The sequence below is a fragment of the Odontesthes bonariensis genome, chromosome 14 (assembly GCF_027942865.1).
Source record: "Odontesthes bonariensis isolate fOdoBon6 chromosome 14, fOdoBon6.hap1, whole genome shotgun sequence".
NCBI lineage: Eukaryota > Metazoa > Chordata > Actinopteri > Atheriniformes > Atherinopsidae > Odontesthes > Odontesthes bonariensis.
Genome location: NC_134519.1, coordinates 23,259,321 through 23,273,936, shown reverse-complemented (window position 1 = coordinate 23,273,936; position 14,616 = coordinate 23,259,321). Strand labels below are relative to the sequence as shown.

At 41.4% G+C, this 14,616-nt stretch overlaps 1 protein-coding gene across 1 annotated transcript in view; it reads right to left on the bottom strand.

The window, feature by feature from the left end:
- Window positions 1–14,337, bottom strand: part of epha4b (eph receptor A4b) — an 81,876-nt gene extending 67,539 nt beyond the window's left edge. Inside the window, exon 1 of the mRNA XM_075483651.1 lies at window positions 14,140–14,337. Within this exon, the coding sequence (XP_075339766.1) occupies window positions 14,140–14,254 (115 nt within the window). The 5' untranslated portion in view covers window positions 14,255–14,337. The remainder of the gene's footprint in view (window positions 1–14,139) is intronic.
- Window positions 14,338–14,616: the final 279 nt, after the last annotated feature.

Below are 14,616 nucleotides of genomic sequence, written 5' to 3'. Positions count from 1 at the left end.
GAGGGAGGTTGCAGAAAGGTGAGAATGAAAAATGACCAGAAGGAGTGGTAGGATGACCAGCGGGAGACACAATGGAATCCTGCTCAAATTCTGGAAGGACTTTCTCCACCTAAATGTGTGTGTCCGTTGTTAGCGCGTGTGTAGGTGTGTGGGCTCGTTCAACCTTGGCTCACTCAGGTCCTAATCAAGCCTTCAACACTGCTGACCATCAATATTTAATCAGCATCCATCTGCAGAGACTGCTGCTTCTCTCTTTCTTCTCTCTGTCTCTCAGTCACACACATTGTGGCTCTGCTAGGTTATCCTTCCTCTAATGAAATGTCTGAGCCATTATTTACATTTCACAGATCTACGATCACACGTGTGAGCTGCTGACCTGATGCATTTTAAACTAACAGCATCACTTTAAAGCTGGATGCTTTCATATTCACTCAAATTTTTATAAGGTTGCACCAGTGACTTGAAAAAACTACTTAGAACGCCTGTAATGTTTGCCCTTCTGAATGCAAATGAGACTAATCACTCAACTGAGTAGGTTAAAAATTGCATGCTTTCAAGCTGCTGGTAGGCAAAACAAAAGAGCTCTTTTCCTATCTTTCGTTCCCTTTCCCTTCCTCTTGCAGTCATGCTGCTCATCATCTCTACCTGACTCCAAGACCTTCTCCTCAGCTCAACAGACAGTGACAGCAGAGAGGACAATCATGCGGTGTCAGTGTAGGTGTGTGCGGATATAAATATATATATATGTGCGAATGTAATAGCACCCATATGCATGTGTCTGCTCGCAATGGCACAAATCAGTATCTGTGTGAGAAACATCCAGCAAGAAAATGGGATGAGTGGTATAATGAAGCAGAGGGATGCTGCACAGCAGGGCCGAGCTGAGAGAGAGACAGAAAGGTTAAATGAGAGGTATGAGACAGAAACAGCGGTGTGCAGCAAAAGGTCAGAGGAGGCCTCCAGCCTATGCTTGTATTCGGAAGTACTAAAGACCATTTAGACTACTTTCCTCAGTACACAGGCTTTTGAGTGACATACAGAAAATGAGACATAATAGTATAATAATATATGATTTCAGGGCTCAATAGATAGGCGCCCATACAATCTTTTTCAAACACAATCATCTCAGTGCAGAGATAAAAGCTACCTATTGACAAGGTTCCCATAATCGTCTGTTTCAGATACAGGCGCAAATTAGCACAGTCATGTGTTCTCTCATTCACTTACTGTGATACAGATTAATGCTTTTATGCAGTATAGTATAACTCAGAACACCCTCTGCCATTTTAAAGGAGCACTTCACCCAAATGACCAAAACACACACACACACAACAAAAGCAATAGGTATAAATGACATTTCCCAACATTAAAACTTTAAAGTTACTTGGCTGTACTTGCTTTTTGTTGAAATTCCTATTAACGTAGGAACGTGCTCTGTACTGTAGATGGAATTTGAACTGTCTGGACAAACATGTGTACGTGGTCAACACTGTATAAAATGACATATCTTAGCATCATTGGGTTGTCTAGACTCTTCAAACCCCCAGTGGTTGCACCCTATTTGGCTGAATAGTGAGACTTGGTCCCTGACTCTGTTTGATGATTATTATGGGTGCCAATGCCAAAGGCATTAGGCACACATATTACTATTGTGCCAGACTCTTATTATTCTCCCGTTTCCGCCCTAAATTTCGGTTCGCTACTAGTCCCACACCGATGGTCCGACCGTCATAAAAAGCACACCGCTGCGAGGTAAGAAATGCCATCAATCTGTCATTTTCCTGACACATTTTATTCTGTCACTGGTCTGGAAATTTTATTCACAGTTAGTTTTATGTATATACAATGTATAGGCAGGGAATAGTGACATCCAAAATGGCAATGACTGTGTATTTCCATGGTGGTCCGATTCAAACTTTTGACTCCAGCCTCTGTAATGAAGTGCAGTGATGCAATGCACTTGCAAGAGAGGAGTTACATAAAGTCCTATGAGTATCGGTATATTTGAAAATGAGCAAAGACTCCTACTAAAAGGCAGTGACTGCTCACTTTTGATAAGTCCCAAATGGTTGCTTCTTTTTCAGCATAAGCCTTCAAGATTCAGGATGACTTAAAATAGCAGATGGGCTGTTTAGCCATTTTGAAGCCATGAAATGCATTTTTAGATATGATAGAAATATCAATATCAACACAGCTCTTACGTGTCTCATCACAGGACAAGGATGTAATTTAGTTTACAGCTTGAACACGTTAAAGTGTGCAATCTTTGAATAGCAAACATGAGATTGATATTGATCTTATGATCTTACTCCCAGAAGAAAAGGAGGGTTCAGGTTATTACTGTAAAATGTTGAATGTTTCTTTTACGTGTTACATTAGCTCAACATGAAATTCCACAACTCCTTGGTATTTCAGTGGAGGCATAAATTTCAGGGTAAAACTTATAAAAACCTGAGTGAACAAAGCCAAAACGATCCATATCTCCGAGTTAAGTGAGAATGTAAATTTTTAGAAATTCTGCATACTCTGGGTTTCTTCTCATTACCTGCAAGCATATCCGAGCACCATATAGTAAGCTAAAGTGATACTGAGGTCATTACATATTCTAAGCCATTTTTCAGCCCAGAGGGAAAATGTGTGCATATATAAACCTACACATCAACACTTTTTCTCCTCTCCTAACACCTATTGTCAATACCACTTATCACTTGTAATCAATGACTGGACTCATCAATAATGTATAAGTTTCGGTTTCCTGTCTGCTGACGCAGCCAGTATGCACATTGTCTGTGTGTGTGTGTGAGTGTGAAAAAGTGAGTGTATGTGTCAAAAACAAGGAGAAAATGGAGAAAGAATGCCTCGAATCTAAGTATCTGTTCATCCATAACTAATTGCGCCCATCCTTTCTCCTTCTCTCCTACTTTTTCTCAAGGGAAGGTGCTAAATTGTGTGTATGTGTGTGTATTTGAAATCTAAACCTGGGCAAAGGCGTGCTTTGGCCCAGAATAAAAACACAAAGCTCATCACTCAGTCACTCAGACAGCGCTCATGTTCAGTGTAATGACCCTCCCTCAAACACACAGATTGACAGACAGTCCAATCCAATCTAATCTCCAGACTGGAAAGCAGCTAAACATATTACACCTGCGTCGGGTGTGTATTGCAATGTTAAAACAAAAACGGAGCACAAGGAAGCACAAACATTAACCTCATTTCCCAGCCTTTTGTCTGCAGAAATATACAGACATGCACAAGTGAGCTGATTACCGTGATAGCTGTTTGGTCACAAAGAGAGAAGCAGTCTCATCGATCACCAGCACCAAACTGTGAGGTTTAAGTTGTGAGAAGTGAAGAGGTGAGGGTGGACAGTGTGAACTTGGGAATAACATATTCCTCTACACAAGCTTTAGAATTCTGAACAGCAAAGTACAAAGGCGGCTTTACATTTTTGGTCTCTTTGTCTCCTCATCTCCTATCTATTTTTTTTCTCACTTCTGCTTCCTCCCTCTGGAGTGTCTGTGTCTCCCTGCCTTCTTCTCTTTTCCGTGTCCCCTCTCTGTCTGCTTAGGTCTCTCTGCGGCTCTCTCGCTGGACACCATCCACTGCTTCAGCTGGGCAGCAAGAAGCTGTGATCCAACTGCCAAAAATCAAACAGTGCTGCCAACAGCCAGACTGGCGCACAAAGAGGCCAGGATGCTTACACACACAAAAGTGACACACACACACACACACACACACACCTTAAGACTATGCCAGTGCCACAAAGACTGAACAATAAGACCACCACACAAACTCAGCAGTGAGTACAATATGTGACTACATAATGAGTTCATTAGATCTTTTCATCTCTCACAACGTCCTGGTGCTTCATTATTTTTCCTTTAAATGGAAAACTGAGATTATTCCCTCTGCACTCTGAACTTGTGTTATTTTCTGCAAGTAAATGCTGAGCCCAGTTTCCAGTAATCAAGCTCTTCAAGTGAAAATCTTCTGCTAAAAGAAAAATTGAAGGAAAATGCAAATAAGGTGATGAGCGTTCCTTTTGAGATAAACCACTGCACAGCAGTGGCTGTTTTGCTAATAGCACTAAATATAATTTCTACCCATATTTTATGATTTTCTTTTAAACCTATTTTTTTAATTCTTTGCTAGTTGCCAAACAAAAACACCAGTGAATTTGTGTATTTTCACTCTTTCTTGAATTCAACCCCCACTTTAAACGAAGCTGGGACTCTTAAGTGAAATGTAAATAAAAACAGAATGGAAGGATTTTTGCAAATCTCATAATACACTATTTCATTCCCAGGGGGACATGCAAAACGTGTCAAATGTAGGAAAGTGTTTGATCAAAAAATATCAGTTCATCTTGAATTTGATGGCAGCAGCACTTCACAAAAAAATTGGGATAGGGTCATGTTCACCATTGTGTAACCCCCCCTCTCTGACAACAGTCTGTAAATGTCTGGGATATGTGTGGAGCAGGTGCTGGCGCTTTCAGAGAGGAATGTCGTCCCAATTTTGTCTGATACAGGATTGTAGCTGCCCAACAGTTCTGAGTCTTCTCTGTAGTAATCTGCGTTTCATGCCAAATTTCATGCCAAATGTTTTTAATTGGTGAAATGTTTGGACTACAGGCAGGCCAGTCCAGCACCGGGACTCTTCTACAACAAAGTCATGCTGTTGTAATACATGCAGTATGTAGTTTAGATGTATCTTGCTAAAATAGGTCTTCCATGAAAAAGATTTCATCTGGATTGGAGTAAATGTTACTTTAAAACCTGTACGTATCTTTCATCATTGATGAAAGTTGACAATTCCGTGAACATTAATGGACCACCATACCATCAGATATGCTGACCTGATAACAAGCTGGATGGTTCTTGGAGGATCCATTTCAGTTTTTAATGCAGATCACAAGCATCTTTTCTGGGACATGTTGCTGCCATCAAATTTAAGATGAGCTAATATTTTTCAGAAAATGGTAAAATGTCTTGCTTTCTATTTTTGATGTCCCAACCTTTTTGAATTTGGGTGGTAAAAGAAAAAAAAAACATTAACAAACAACTAATCTATACATTATATGAGAAAATAAGTCATCAAAATGATTATTACAGTATCATTTTGGTGGTAGAAACTAAGTTAACAGAAGCTCTCTCATATCCTTAAACCCTTGTAGTGTAAAGCTCCGAAATGTTGAAGCATTTTTCATGCTTGGATCACCATGATTGGCAGCTACAGAACATGTTATCTGATTACTTGTTAAAAACTTGACGGTAAAAGATGAGTGTATATAAAAACTGTGATGTGGTAACTATGACTACCATACATCCAGTCTCCTCAGAAATATTTGTGCCACTTACTCCATGGCTTAATTTAATAAATATATAGTGACATTTTGAAATCCCTTTCCCATACATTTCTTCAACTTAACAATGGGGGATGGTTTTTATAATTATATATTTATGGAACCAGCTGACACTACCACTTTGCTCCTCTGTCACCAGAACAGAGTTAATTTAGCTTAGCAGGAAGAAGGGAAAATAGGGAAAAGGCAAGCCTATGATTTTCTTTGAACTTCATTAAGATAGTGATGCTTGGCATTTTCAAAAGGCAGCAACAAAATTTACACATTACAACTTTCCAGTCTGATGATCTTACTGCAGTACGTGCAGTACATAAAACAACCCAACAACTGTACCAGTAGAAACACACATACACTTTTAACATGACGATATCAATACCACCACACACACACACTGACCTTCCCTCTGCTGCCACTCCACTGAGAGTGCAGGTCAACTGGTGAGTGTGTTGTCAGGGCAACAAATGAGCGAATGGAGAGTAGGATGAAGGAGTGGGAGGACTTGAGCTCTGAACTTTAGGAATAAACGGGCACCCTACCAAGACTGCTACATTCACTGACTTCTCATCAGTCCACCATCCACTCATCCACAAACCACCCAAGGCTCTCAATCAGTCCTCAAGCTCTCTCCCTTCATCAGCACTCTCATCCTTTCTTCATACTATTTCATTGAAGCTGTGTGTCAGTGTATATCCTTCCTATCAGGAGTGACTTCACTCTTTTTTGGTCTTAATCAGGCCCCCTTTCCCCTCATTGATAAGATGTACACGGAGGGAATGCAGAATAAAATCATTAATCGATGGGTTTAAGTGTATAGACAGTAGTTTTATTGGTGCTAAGTGCCTCACATGTTTGCCACAGGGGTAGCAGTGAAAGCAGCTCCACAGACATGTCATAAAAGGATCTCTATCCTGTAATTCACAGACACCTTAAATCACTCAGCATCCCTTGTAAATAGTTAATGACTTACTTTTATCTTTGATTCTAAAGTCTGTTTTAACCTCTGTTTTTACCTCTTTAAGGTGTTTTCCCCTTTCATATTTGAATCGATTTAGTTCTACATGGAAAAAATGTAACAGCTCCGACCACCTTTCAGACAATATCATGTGCTGTTTAAGTATGTGTGGAGGGGTCTCCTGGAACGGGCATATCCAATTCATTTTTCCTGTAAGATATTATATTTAGGGAGGAGGTAGAATCTAGCATGATTTCAGAGGAAAAATGTTATTATTCTTTGAGTGTGATTGCCGTTTGCAAAGTGATTCTCTTTATGAATAATTCAACGTATTTAAATTAAATTCTAATCCCAATTCTTCTTTGATTCAGTTCTATTTCCTCTGCTTTCTTACTTCCCATGCTCTTCCCATGCTATCTTATGTTGGTCCATTTCCCATCAACAAGCACAAAATAAATTTCCACTTTAAGCTGTTGTAAATTATGATAATTAAAACCAATTATACTGAGAATCATGCTTGGTAATGACACCAGAGCATGACTATTTACATAAGCGATAGACGTGAAACAGATCACTGAGGGTTAAAGGTGATCCTGCAAAACAAATAAAATTCAATTAACTTTTTCCATGCATGCATAAGTGACTGTAGGTTTTCTTCATCATCAGTCATTTGAAATACAGCACACAAATTAAATGATAAAAACTGTGCTCAGAAAATACTAAAAATAATTTGTCCTTGTTATATTTAACTGGCTTATTTGCCATAGCTTTCATGTTATTTATTTTACAAAGTTTTCATAACAAAGTAAATAACATAAGAATAAAAAACACCATCTTTTAACAAAACTATGTAAAACCTCTGCCCTCCCCTTTATCTGTGCATATATTTTAAACACATAGACGTTAAGGTGAAAGTTAACACCAGAAATGTAAAGACTCGCCCAGTGACTAGTAAAGCAGAGAAAACAATAAGTAGCAGCACTCCTTAGAAATGAAAAGAGGGCACAGATTATCAGAAATCTGGACTAAATTGGCATTTATTATGCACATGACACTAACTGAAACATTGCAACAGACCCAGCACAGCCCTCCTGGCAACACCAACCGTCATCAGCAATCCCCAACAGGACAATACACCCCACTACACCACCATTTCTGCTCAGGAACAGCTCAGGAAACACAACCCGGCCACCAAACTCCCAAGATCCCCATCTGACTGATCATCTGTGGAACCCCATCCCATTGTCTACGAATTCTTGGCCCTGTGCTCCATCAAAGATGCCAAAACAGAAAAGATCCATATAGAGGCACACAATGTTTAGGCAGCTGGTTTTGATGTACTTTTACAAAAAAAAACAAAAAAACAGGATGAGCGTCAGCTGTGGTGGTTTTAATTGTCAATGCATATGAAATAAATGTTGCGCAATTCAAAAAGTGTTGATGAAAATGCTCATGGATGCTGTAGCTCAATGAGCATGTACTATTGGACCTCCAATGTAGCAGAAGGCCTATTAGCCTACTTTGCTATTTCATACAAACTGACTGTACAGATGATATTCTGACAGACAGTGACAGCAGCACTGCACTAGTTTGTTGCTTGAAGAGACAGAGAGGGGTGGGGCTCTAATGGTTTGTCTGTGCGTGCTGGCTGAAAGCTTACAACGTTGAACTGTGACAAACAGTCAGATCCAGACACTTGTTTTTTTTAATAAGCTTCTTCCACCAGCAAGCCCTCAACTCGTCAAGGGCAAAGCACAGCAATACACATGCATGCAAAAAAAATAATGATGTGCACCAACATACATACACACAAGCACACACCAACAAGAGATCTCGAGAATTCAGAAAATACTTGCAGTAAAAGCCACCGACGCGCACACAAACTGCTCCGTTAAAGAGGTGAATTAAAAGAACCATTGAGAGCTGAGTGAAGAGAATGAGCGGCAACAGACACAGATTTATAGCTAATTGTGCAGGAATGACCCTTAAGTCTTTGAATGTGCATTCTCTTTGTTCTTGACCTTTTCGTGCTCTCTTCTTTAGACATTCAGTCTGATAGCACTAGAGCATACACACAAGCTTGCACACACGCAGGTGGCTGTCACACAGTGGTTGGCCACAGAAGGGTAAATTGGCCTGGAGTCTCAGGAGTGAGCCACAGTGTTGGAGGCAGATATGAAATCGCATGTCAGATAAAAGTGCGCTTGGACCAGCTTCTATCGTTGATGCACACCTCAGGACAAAAACCTCAACATTTGTCACATGCAACACATCCAAGAAGCTGCAAAACACACCAAACACCAAAGAATTGCAATGAGCTCCGCCACCTTTCCACTGAAATCTTAAGTCAGGTTTACGCAGCTAAATTCATCAACCAATACCAACTGTGGATGGACACTGAGTTACTCGGCACAACCAGCCATGCATTGCTGCAGTGCTACTGAACGATATTAAACCACCGCCTGAGCTTTTTGGTAGTTGCAGCTGTAGCTTTTGTAGTTGAAAGATGTCGTCTTTATGAGCACTTTACCGTTTCATTTTCAACTGCTTCAGCATAACGAGTCTTAGTTGTATGTGTCCATAGTCTATTTGACTGATTTCAAGTCAAAAGACTTAACATCCTTTGTATTTTGACAGTAAACTATCTTTAAAGTCCTTGTTTGTTTTTCTCTCATAATACTTCCACTGCGGCTCATCAGCAGAAAAAAAAGACTGAAGCATTTGGTCGGTCAGCAAACATAATATCACTATGACCCAAATCCCCACGTTTGTTTGTAAAGCATCATTTCGTGTCCCCAGCTCAAGATAAGCTTGCAGAGCAAAAAAAAAAAAAAAAAGGAAAGGAAAGGAAAGGAAAGAAAATTCAGGTCAGATAAAAAATGTTCCGGACAAGGAGTGAAAGGAGAGGCAGTGAGAGGAGAAGAAGGAGAAGAGTGCATGTTTTAAGATGGTTGGTAGACTGTGGTCAAGGCCCACTGATCAGGATTTGACCAGAAGTTAAGGGCTTGTTCAGAGGGGGGTAGGGGTCAGTAAATGTGCTGGTAGTGAAGTAGTAGGAGCCCTTTCATACCCAAACTTCCCTACAACCTTGAGACATCACACAATGATGGAAGGTATTGACGTTGATGAACTCTGCATACAAAGGGAACCCTTCAACCCTAAAAACCGTCCTGGCACCAGTGTCGCCCTTTTTCACCCTCATGGTAAAGGCTAAAGTGATATGCTTGGTTAAAAATAAGTAGCAATATTGTATAACATAAATATAGCAGAAAAAAAGAAAGAGTAAAAAAAATCCTTCGTAAACCTATACATGATTACAGTTCAGATGCTTTTCCAGTCCCTTTAGAAAAGCTGAGCCTGTTGATCTGTTTTTTTTCTGTTCTGTTTATAATTTTTTTTTTACCACTTAACAGTTACTGCTATAAAGAACCCAATTTATTTTTCTGTCTGATTTTATTTTGGGGTTCTACTGAAATAGATGACATGCTTCATGGTTAAAAAGCACATTATAGCTCTCATACTGTGCATTGTTGTTCTCTTCTGCCTGAAATGCTTTATCTGTCTCTTTAAGGTCTCTTTATTGGTAAAAAAAAATATTGAGGGTAGGGTAGCTGCTCTTTTAACTTGATCTCATGACAAATTGAAAATATATTTACTTCGGCCCCCAAAACGATATGCAGTACTTTTACATTAAAGGCTCAAAAACTGTAGAATAGCTACATTTCACACCACCAGTCACACCACTGCTTACATCTACAATATTTGTGTTTGTTTGCTAAGTATAAAGTTCCTGCCAGGAGACAGTGAACTCAGCACACCATGATGACTAGAGGGAAGGGTAAACAGCAAGCCTGGCACATCCAAAAAGCCATTAGTGAACATGTCGCTGTTTAGACATACAGTACCAGGGTCTTCTTGTGGTTTTTGATGAGTCTGCCAAAAAACCACAGGAAGTCATTTATAGACTTAGGTGGGCACAAAGATTGAACAAGTCAAATATAACGTGTTCATTCAATTAGCGTTTGTGTTACATTGACTGGATATGGACATGGTTAGCCCAGCATAGAGCAGTATCAGCCAGTGGTGAGCATGAGTACATGTAGGATCAAACCACCACAGTGAAAAAAAAACAGAAATATTTTGTAATCCATTTGAGGTTGAATGTAAAATCTTTGGCTGGCAAAAAAAACAAAAACACAAAGTTTTAATGAGGGCATGTATGAATGCCGAGCACTTTACTTGATTTTGAATTACATGTTGGTCTTTGTTCTACTTGTCCTTCTCACATTTGATTTGCTCACACCCCCACACTCCCCCACAGAGACACACACGTGCACACACAATGAATCCATGATGAGGTGAAACCCTCTTGGCGGAATCCTTCTCTGTCACTTACTCATATTTATAGTCCTATCTATCAGTCATCCCCTGGAATATGCGACACTATTCTCTGACCACCAAACTCCCCCCAAGCCATACATTAAGATAGGATGGGTGTTCGCGGGCATGTGTGTGTGTGTGCGTGCTTTTGAACGCACGCCCCTTCGTGCTTTTGTATGGGCCTGTGTTAAGAAGATATAGAGGCTCCACCTCATTACAAAAAACATACAGTGGCTGCTGTCTCCCCGCTCTATTGTCCCATCTGAGGTCAAAGAAAAGATGGAGGGAAGGAGGTGTTAAGGAAGACGAACGGTAAAAGCAACCGAGGAGAAAGAGATGAAGGCCACGAGAGAAGCTGATAGAAAGCGGAGAAGGACAGCCATAAAACAGAGGGATTAGAGAGCAATCGAAGTGGAGGTAAAAAAGAAAAACAGGAGGGTGCTCCTGCTTGCTGCTGCTCTCTGATGAGAGTGGAGATCTATGTCCTCAACAGTCCAAGGTCATGGTTGTTACATGGGAGCAGAGCAATCTCTCGGCCTTACACACACACACTTATTGAGGTATGGCTCTGCCAATATCTACAAGCAGCCATTATGGATTAAAGTAATTAAACCAGATGAGACCTTTGAACCAACATAATACCACAGTCAGGATCTTGTGTGAATCATAAGGTGTGTGTTTAAATTGAGGGCATGCTTTACATACAGCATGCTGGCCTCTGCACTAAAACTGCTCAACCTCGCGTTAACCTCAAGAAGCGATACAGCAATTTCCCCCTGCACCCTGAGGCCAATTCAAGGAAAAGCTGTATTTTCCAAACCACGGTGGAGTCACATACAACCCTCCAGTTGTATATCGATTTGCACAGCTAGAATATGCTACCAAATCATTAATTTGCTTCTGATTAGTGTACCCTCATCAACATACAGTTGCTGTGGATGGTTGCATTTACTGTGCTCCAGATTTTCTAGGACTGAGGAAGTCTATTCTGCAACAGAGAGAGGGCACAAAAATGCAAAGTTGTGATTGTCTGCTCCTTTTTCCGCAGAGTGAATCTGCACAGGGAAGATGCAGTAAGAAGAATAGTCAGACAACACACTGGTACACTGTGTTAGAGAGGATACAGAGATGAGGGCAGTCCAACAAAAAGGGGAGACCTGTGAGCATCCACCCTGCTATTACATCAGTATGCCCTCCGGGTCCAGACAGAGGTTGTGTTGGGCTCCCTCTGCTGGTGAACTAACACTCACCTACCCTTTCCCTCCCTTTACTGTTGATAACAAAGACCTTTAGAGCAATTGAAATGCTCACAACTTAGAAATGAATTCATTCTCACTACGTCTCAGTTTTCCCATGCAGGTGCACTAACAGTTTCACCGGTTCTGTCAAACACCTAGTTCTCCCCCCTGACTTTCAGACTTTCTTGTAAATGCCAACGGTTTTGGAGATCAATAGCTTTGGTCCTAAAATAAGCTTTTTTGACAGCTCAACAGTGTTTTCCAGATAACAATATCTGCTCTATCAAAGGGACTATGTTATAATTCTCATTTTAATACAGCCTAGTTTCTGACTCTTGACAGCCTCAGACGGAGGATTTCCTGGAATAACGCGACTACTGAGATGCGTGGGTGGAGAAGACACACACACATAGGTACACACACACACACACACACACACTGGCACAGAGAAGCGCAATCCCTCAGCTAAGCGTGTGGTCACAGCAGGAAAACTGGCAGGCCAAAAGGTAAAAGCAGGCAAAGTGGCTGGCAAAAATGGCTTTATTGAATTACTGTCCCGCTGGACCACATACACACACACCTATGCAAACACTAGACAGGCAAGAGGCTTAAAGGTGTCAATTAGGCCAATGGCGTGAGACAGCATGAACTGACCGGAGGATGAAAGACCAAATAAGACACACACAGATGGATACACACACACACACACACACACACACACACACAGTGCTTAGCGCATCCTTTGAAAAGTGCTTATTAGTGATGGAACCACTCTGACCTATTAGTCACCTCAGAAACTATCAAGCTGAACATGATCTGCGCACACATACACAAACATTCACAACAGCTCACATGCTTCTGGGAGTTTATCTAAATCAACAGGAGTTTCCTTGTGCTTCCAGTTGGTTTCATCATTCATGCTCATGTTAATGAATATTTCAGCAGTGTGTTGCTGTCTCCCTCACATGCATTGTCTCGTGCAGTTAAGGCACTCCTACTCCAGCACTTTGTCTTGCAACCTGTCTGTCCTCCAGAGCCTTTGTTCTGTGCCTACTCCTCTGGGTTGTGACATACATTCAGCGAAATGTATGTACACACACAGCTAATACTGTTAAGTCAGCCGGAGACGAGAGGTCCCATCATACCTAAGTGGGGCCTGTCACTATGGGATGTGAATCAGTTAACTGTTAAATCTAAGCTGTCCAAGCAGGCAGTTGGGATTTCTATATGACTGTGTGTGATTGTGATTGAGAAAGACTGAAAAAGAGGAATATCTTAGTGATAGAGGCTTTGCCGAGCTTCAGATGAAGACTGATCGAGTTGGTCCTCATCTTTGCTTTAGGAGAATGAAATGATTCAGATAAAGTCAAATCACAGCTGTATCACCCTCACTCAGACTGCCTGGCTGCCACTGCTTTAAATTTTGATCAAATAACCCTCAATCTGCATCACTGACAACTTAAACTATGTCTAAAAAAAATAACTGCACAGGATTCTGCACTTTTCTCCGCTTATTGCAAGTTCAACTTCCCATAAACAGTCCAGCTCTCATGTTCCAGGCTACCAAGCAGTCAGGAGTAGTTAGTAAGTAAATGCATTGGCTAATTTCAAGCTGAGCATCGATGTTAATATAATAACTGAGAGAGGCTCTGCAGGAGCGTGTGACAAATTTAATGTAATTGCAGCTCCTCATTTGCAGACTGAGGCACTATAGGCGCTGTCGTCCGCAGCAGAAAAAAAATACATTGATCAGTGTATAATAATCAAGATATCTATAATTAAGAGCGATTTTGACATATATGTCAATGTTGCTTTGGTATAATCATTATAAGTTAGGCTACTTTAAAGGAGGAAAACAAGCGCACCGATTTATAACATGGGAAAAGGCTTTCTCGGTGTCAGAAAGTGAAATGTCGACCTCAGCCCGCTCTATCAGACTGTGTGTGTATATATAATACAAATTTAATGTCAGTATGCTCGGAAAGGGAAAACGTGACGAACACTTTCTGCCTCTCTCGCTGCTCCTCTCCGCTTTTCTTTATGCATGATTCATAACCGAGCCGAGCACTTAACGGGACTCTGCCGCCACTGCGCTCCGCTCCTTTTGCCGGCCAGTGGAACCGCGGGCTGGGGGCTCCTCAATCCGCGGACACAGCGCACTGCCAAGTCACCTAAAGGTCGTACAACTCCGCCAGCACACCCACCTTCATTCTCCGGGTAATTCCGTAAGGCTCTACACGGCCACAACGCGTGGAAAAGGAGCAGGGAGGACAGGAGGGAGATGGATGGATAGATCCACAGGACGCGTGGTGGTGCCATTTTCAGGCTGCGCTGCGCCCTCGCTGCATCCCTGTTGGTGGTGTCGAGTCGGTGAGCGCAGCCTTGCGATTGAGGAGAGAAGGAGAGAGCAGAGGAGAGGGCAGGAGAGAGAGGAGGAGACGCTGGGAAGGAGGGTCCACAATCAGCAAAGTCCTGTCAATCAGCCGCCTGGCTCTGGGGTGATGCAGCGGTCTGTGGAGACAAGCCAGTGTTACACTGCAAAAAAAAATACATGCGATACAGCTGATCTACTGATTTTATAGCCTATAGCATTTTTTTTTAAATTGGCATGTTGCATTGATATATTCCTCACTGTTCCCCATCTCCATAAATACAAAGTTTACCCCCCCCCCCCCCCCCCC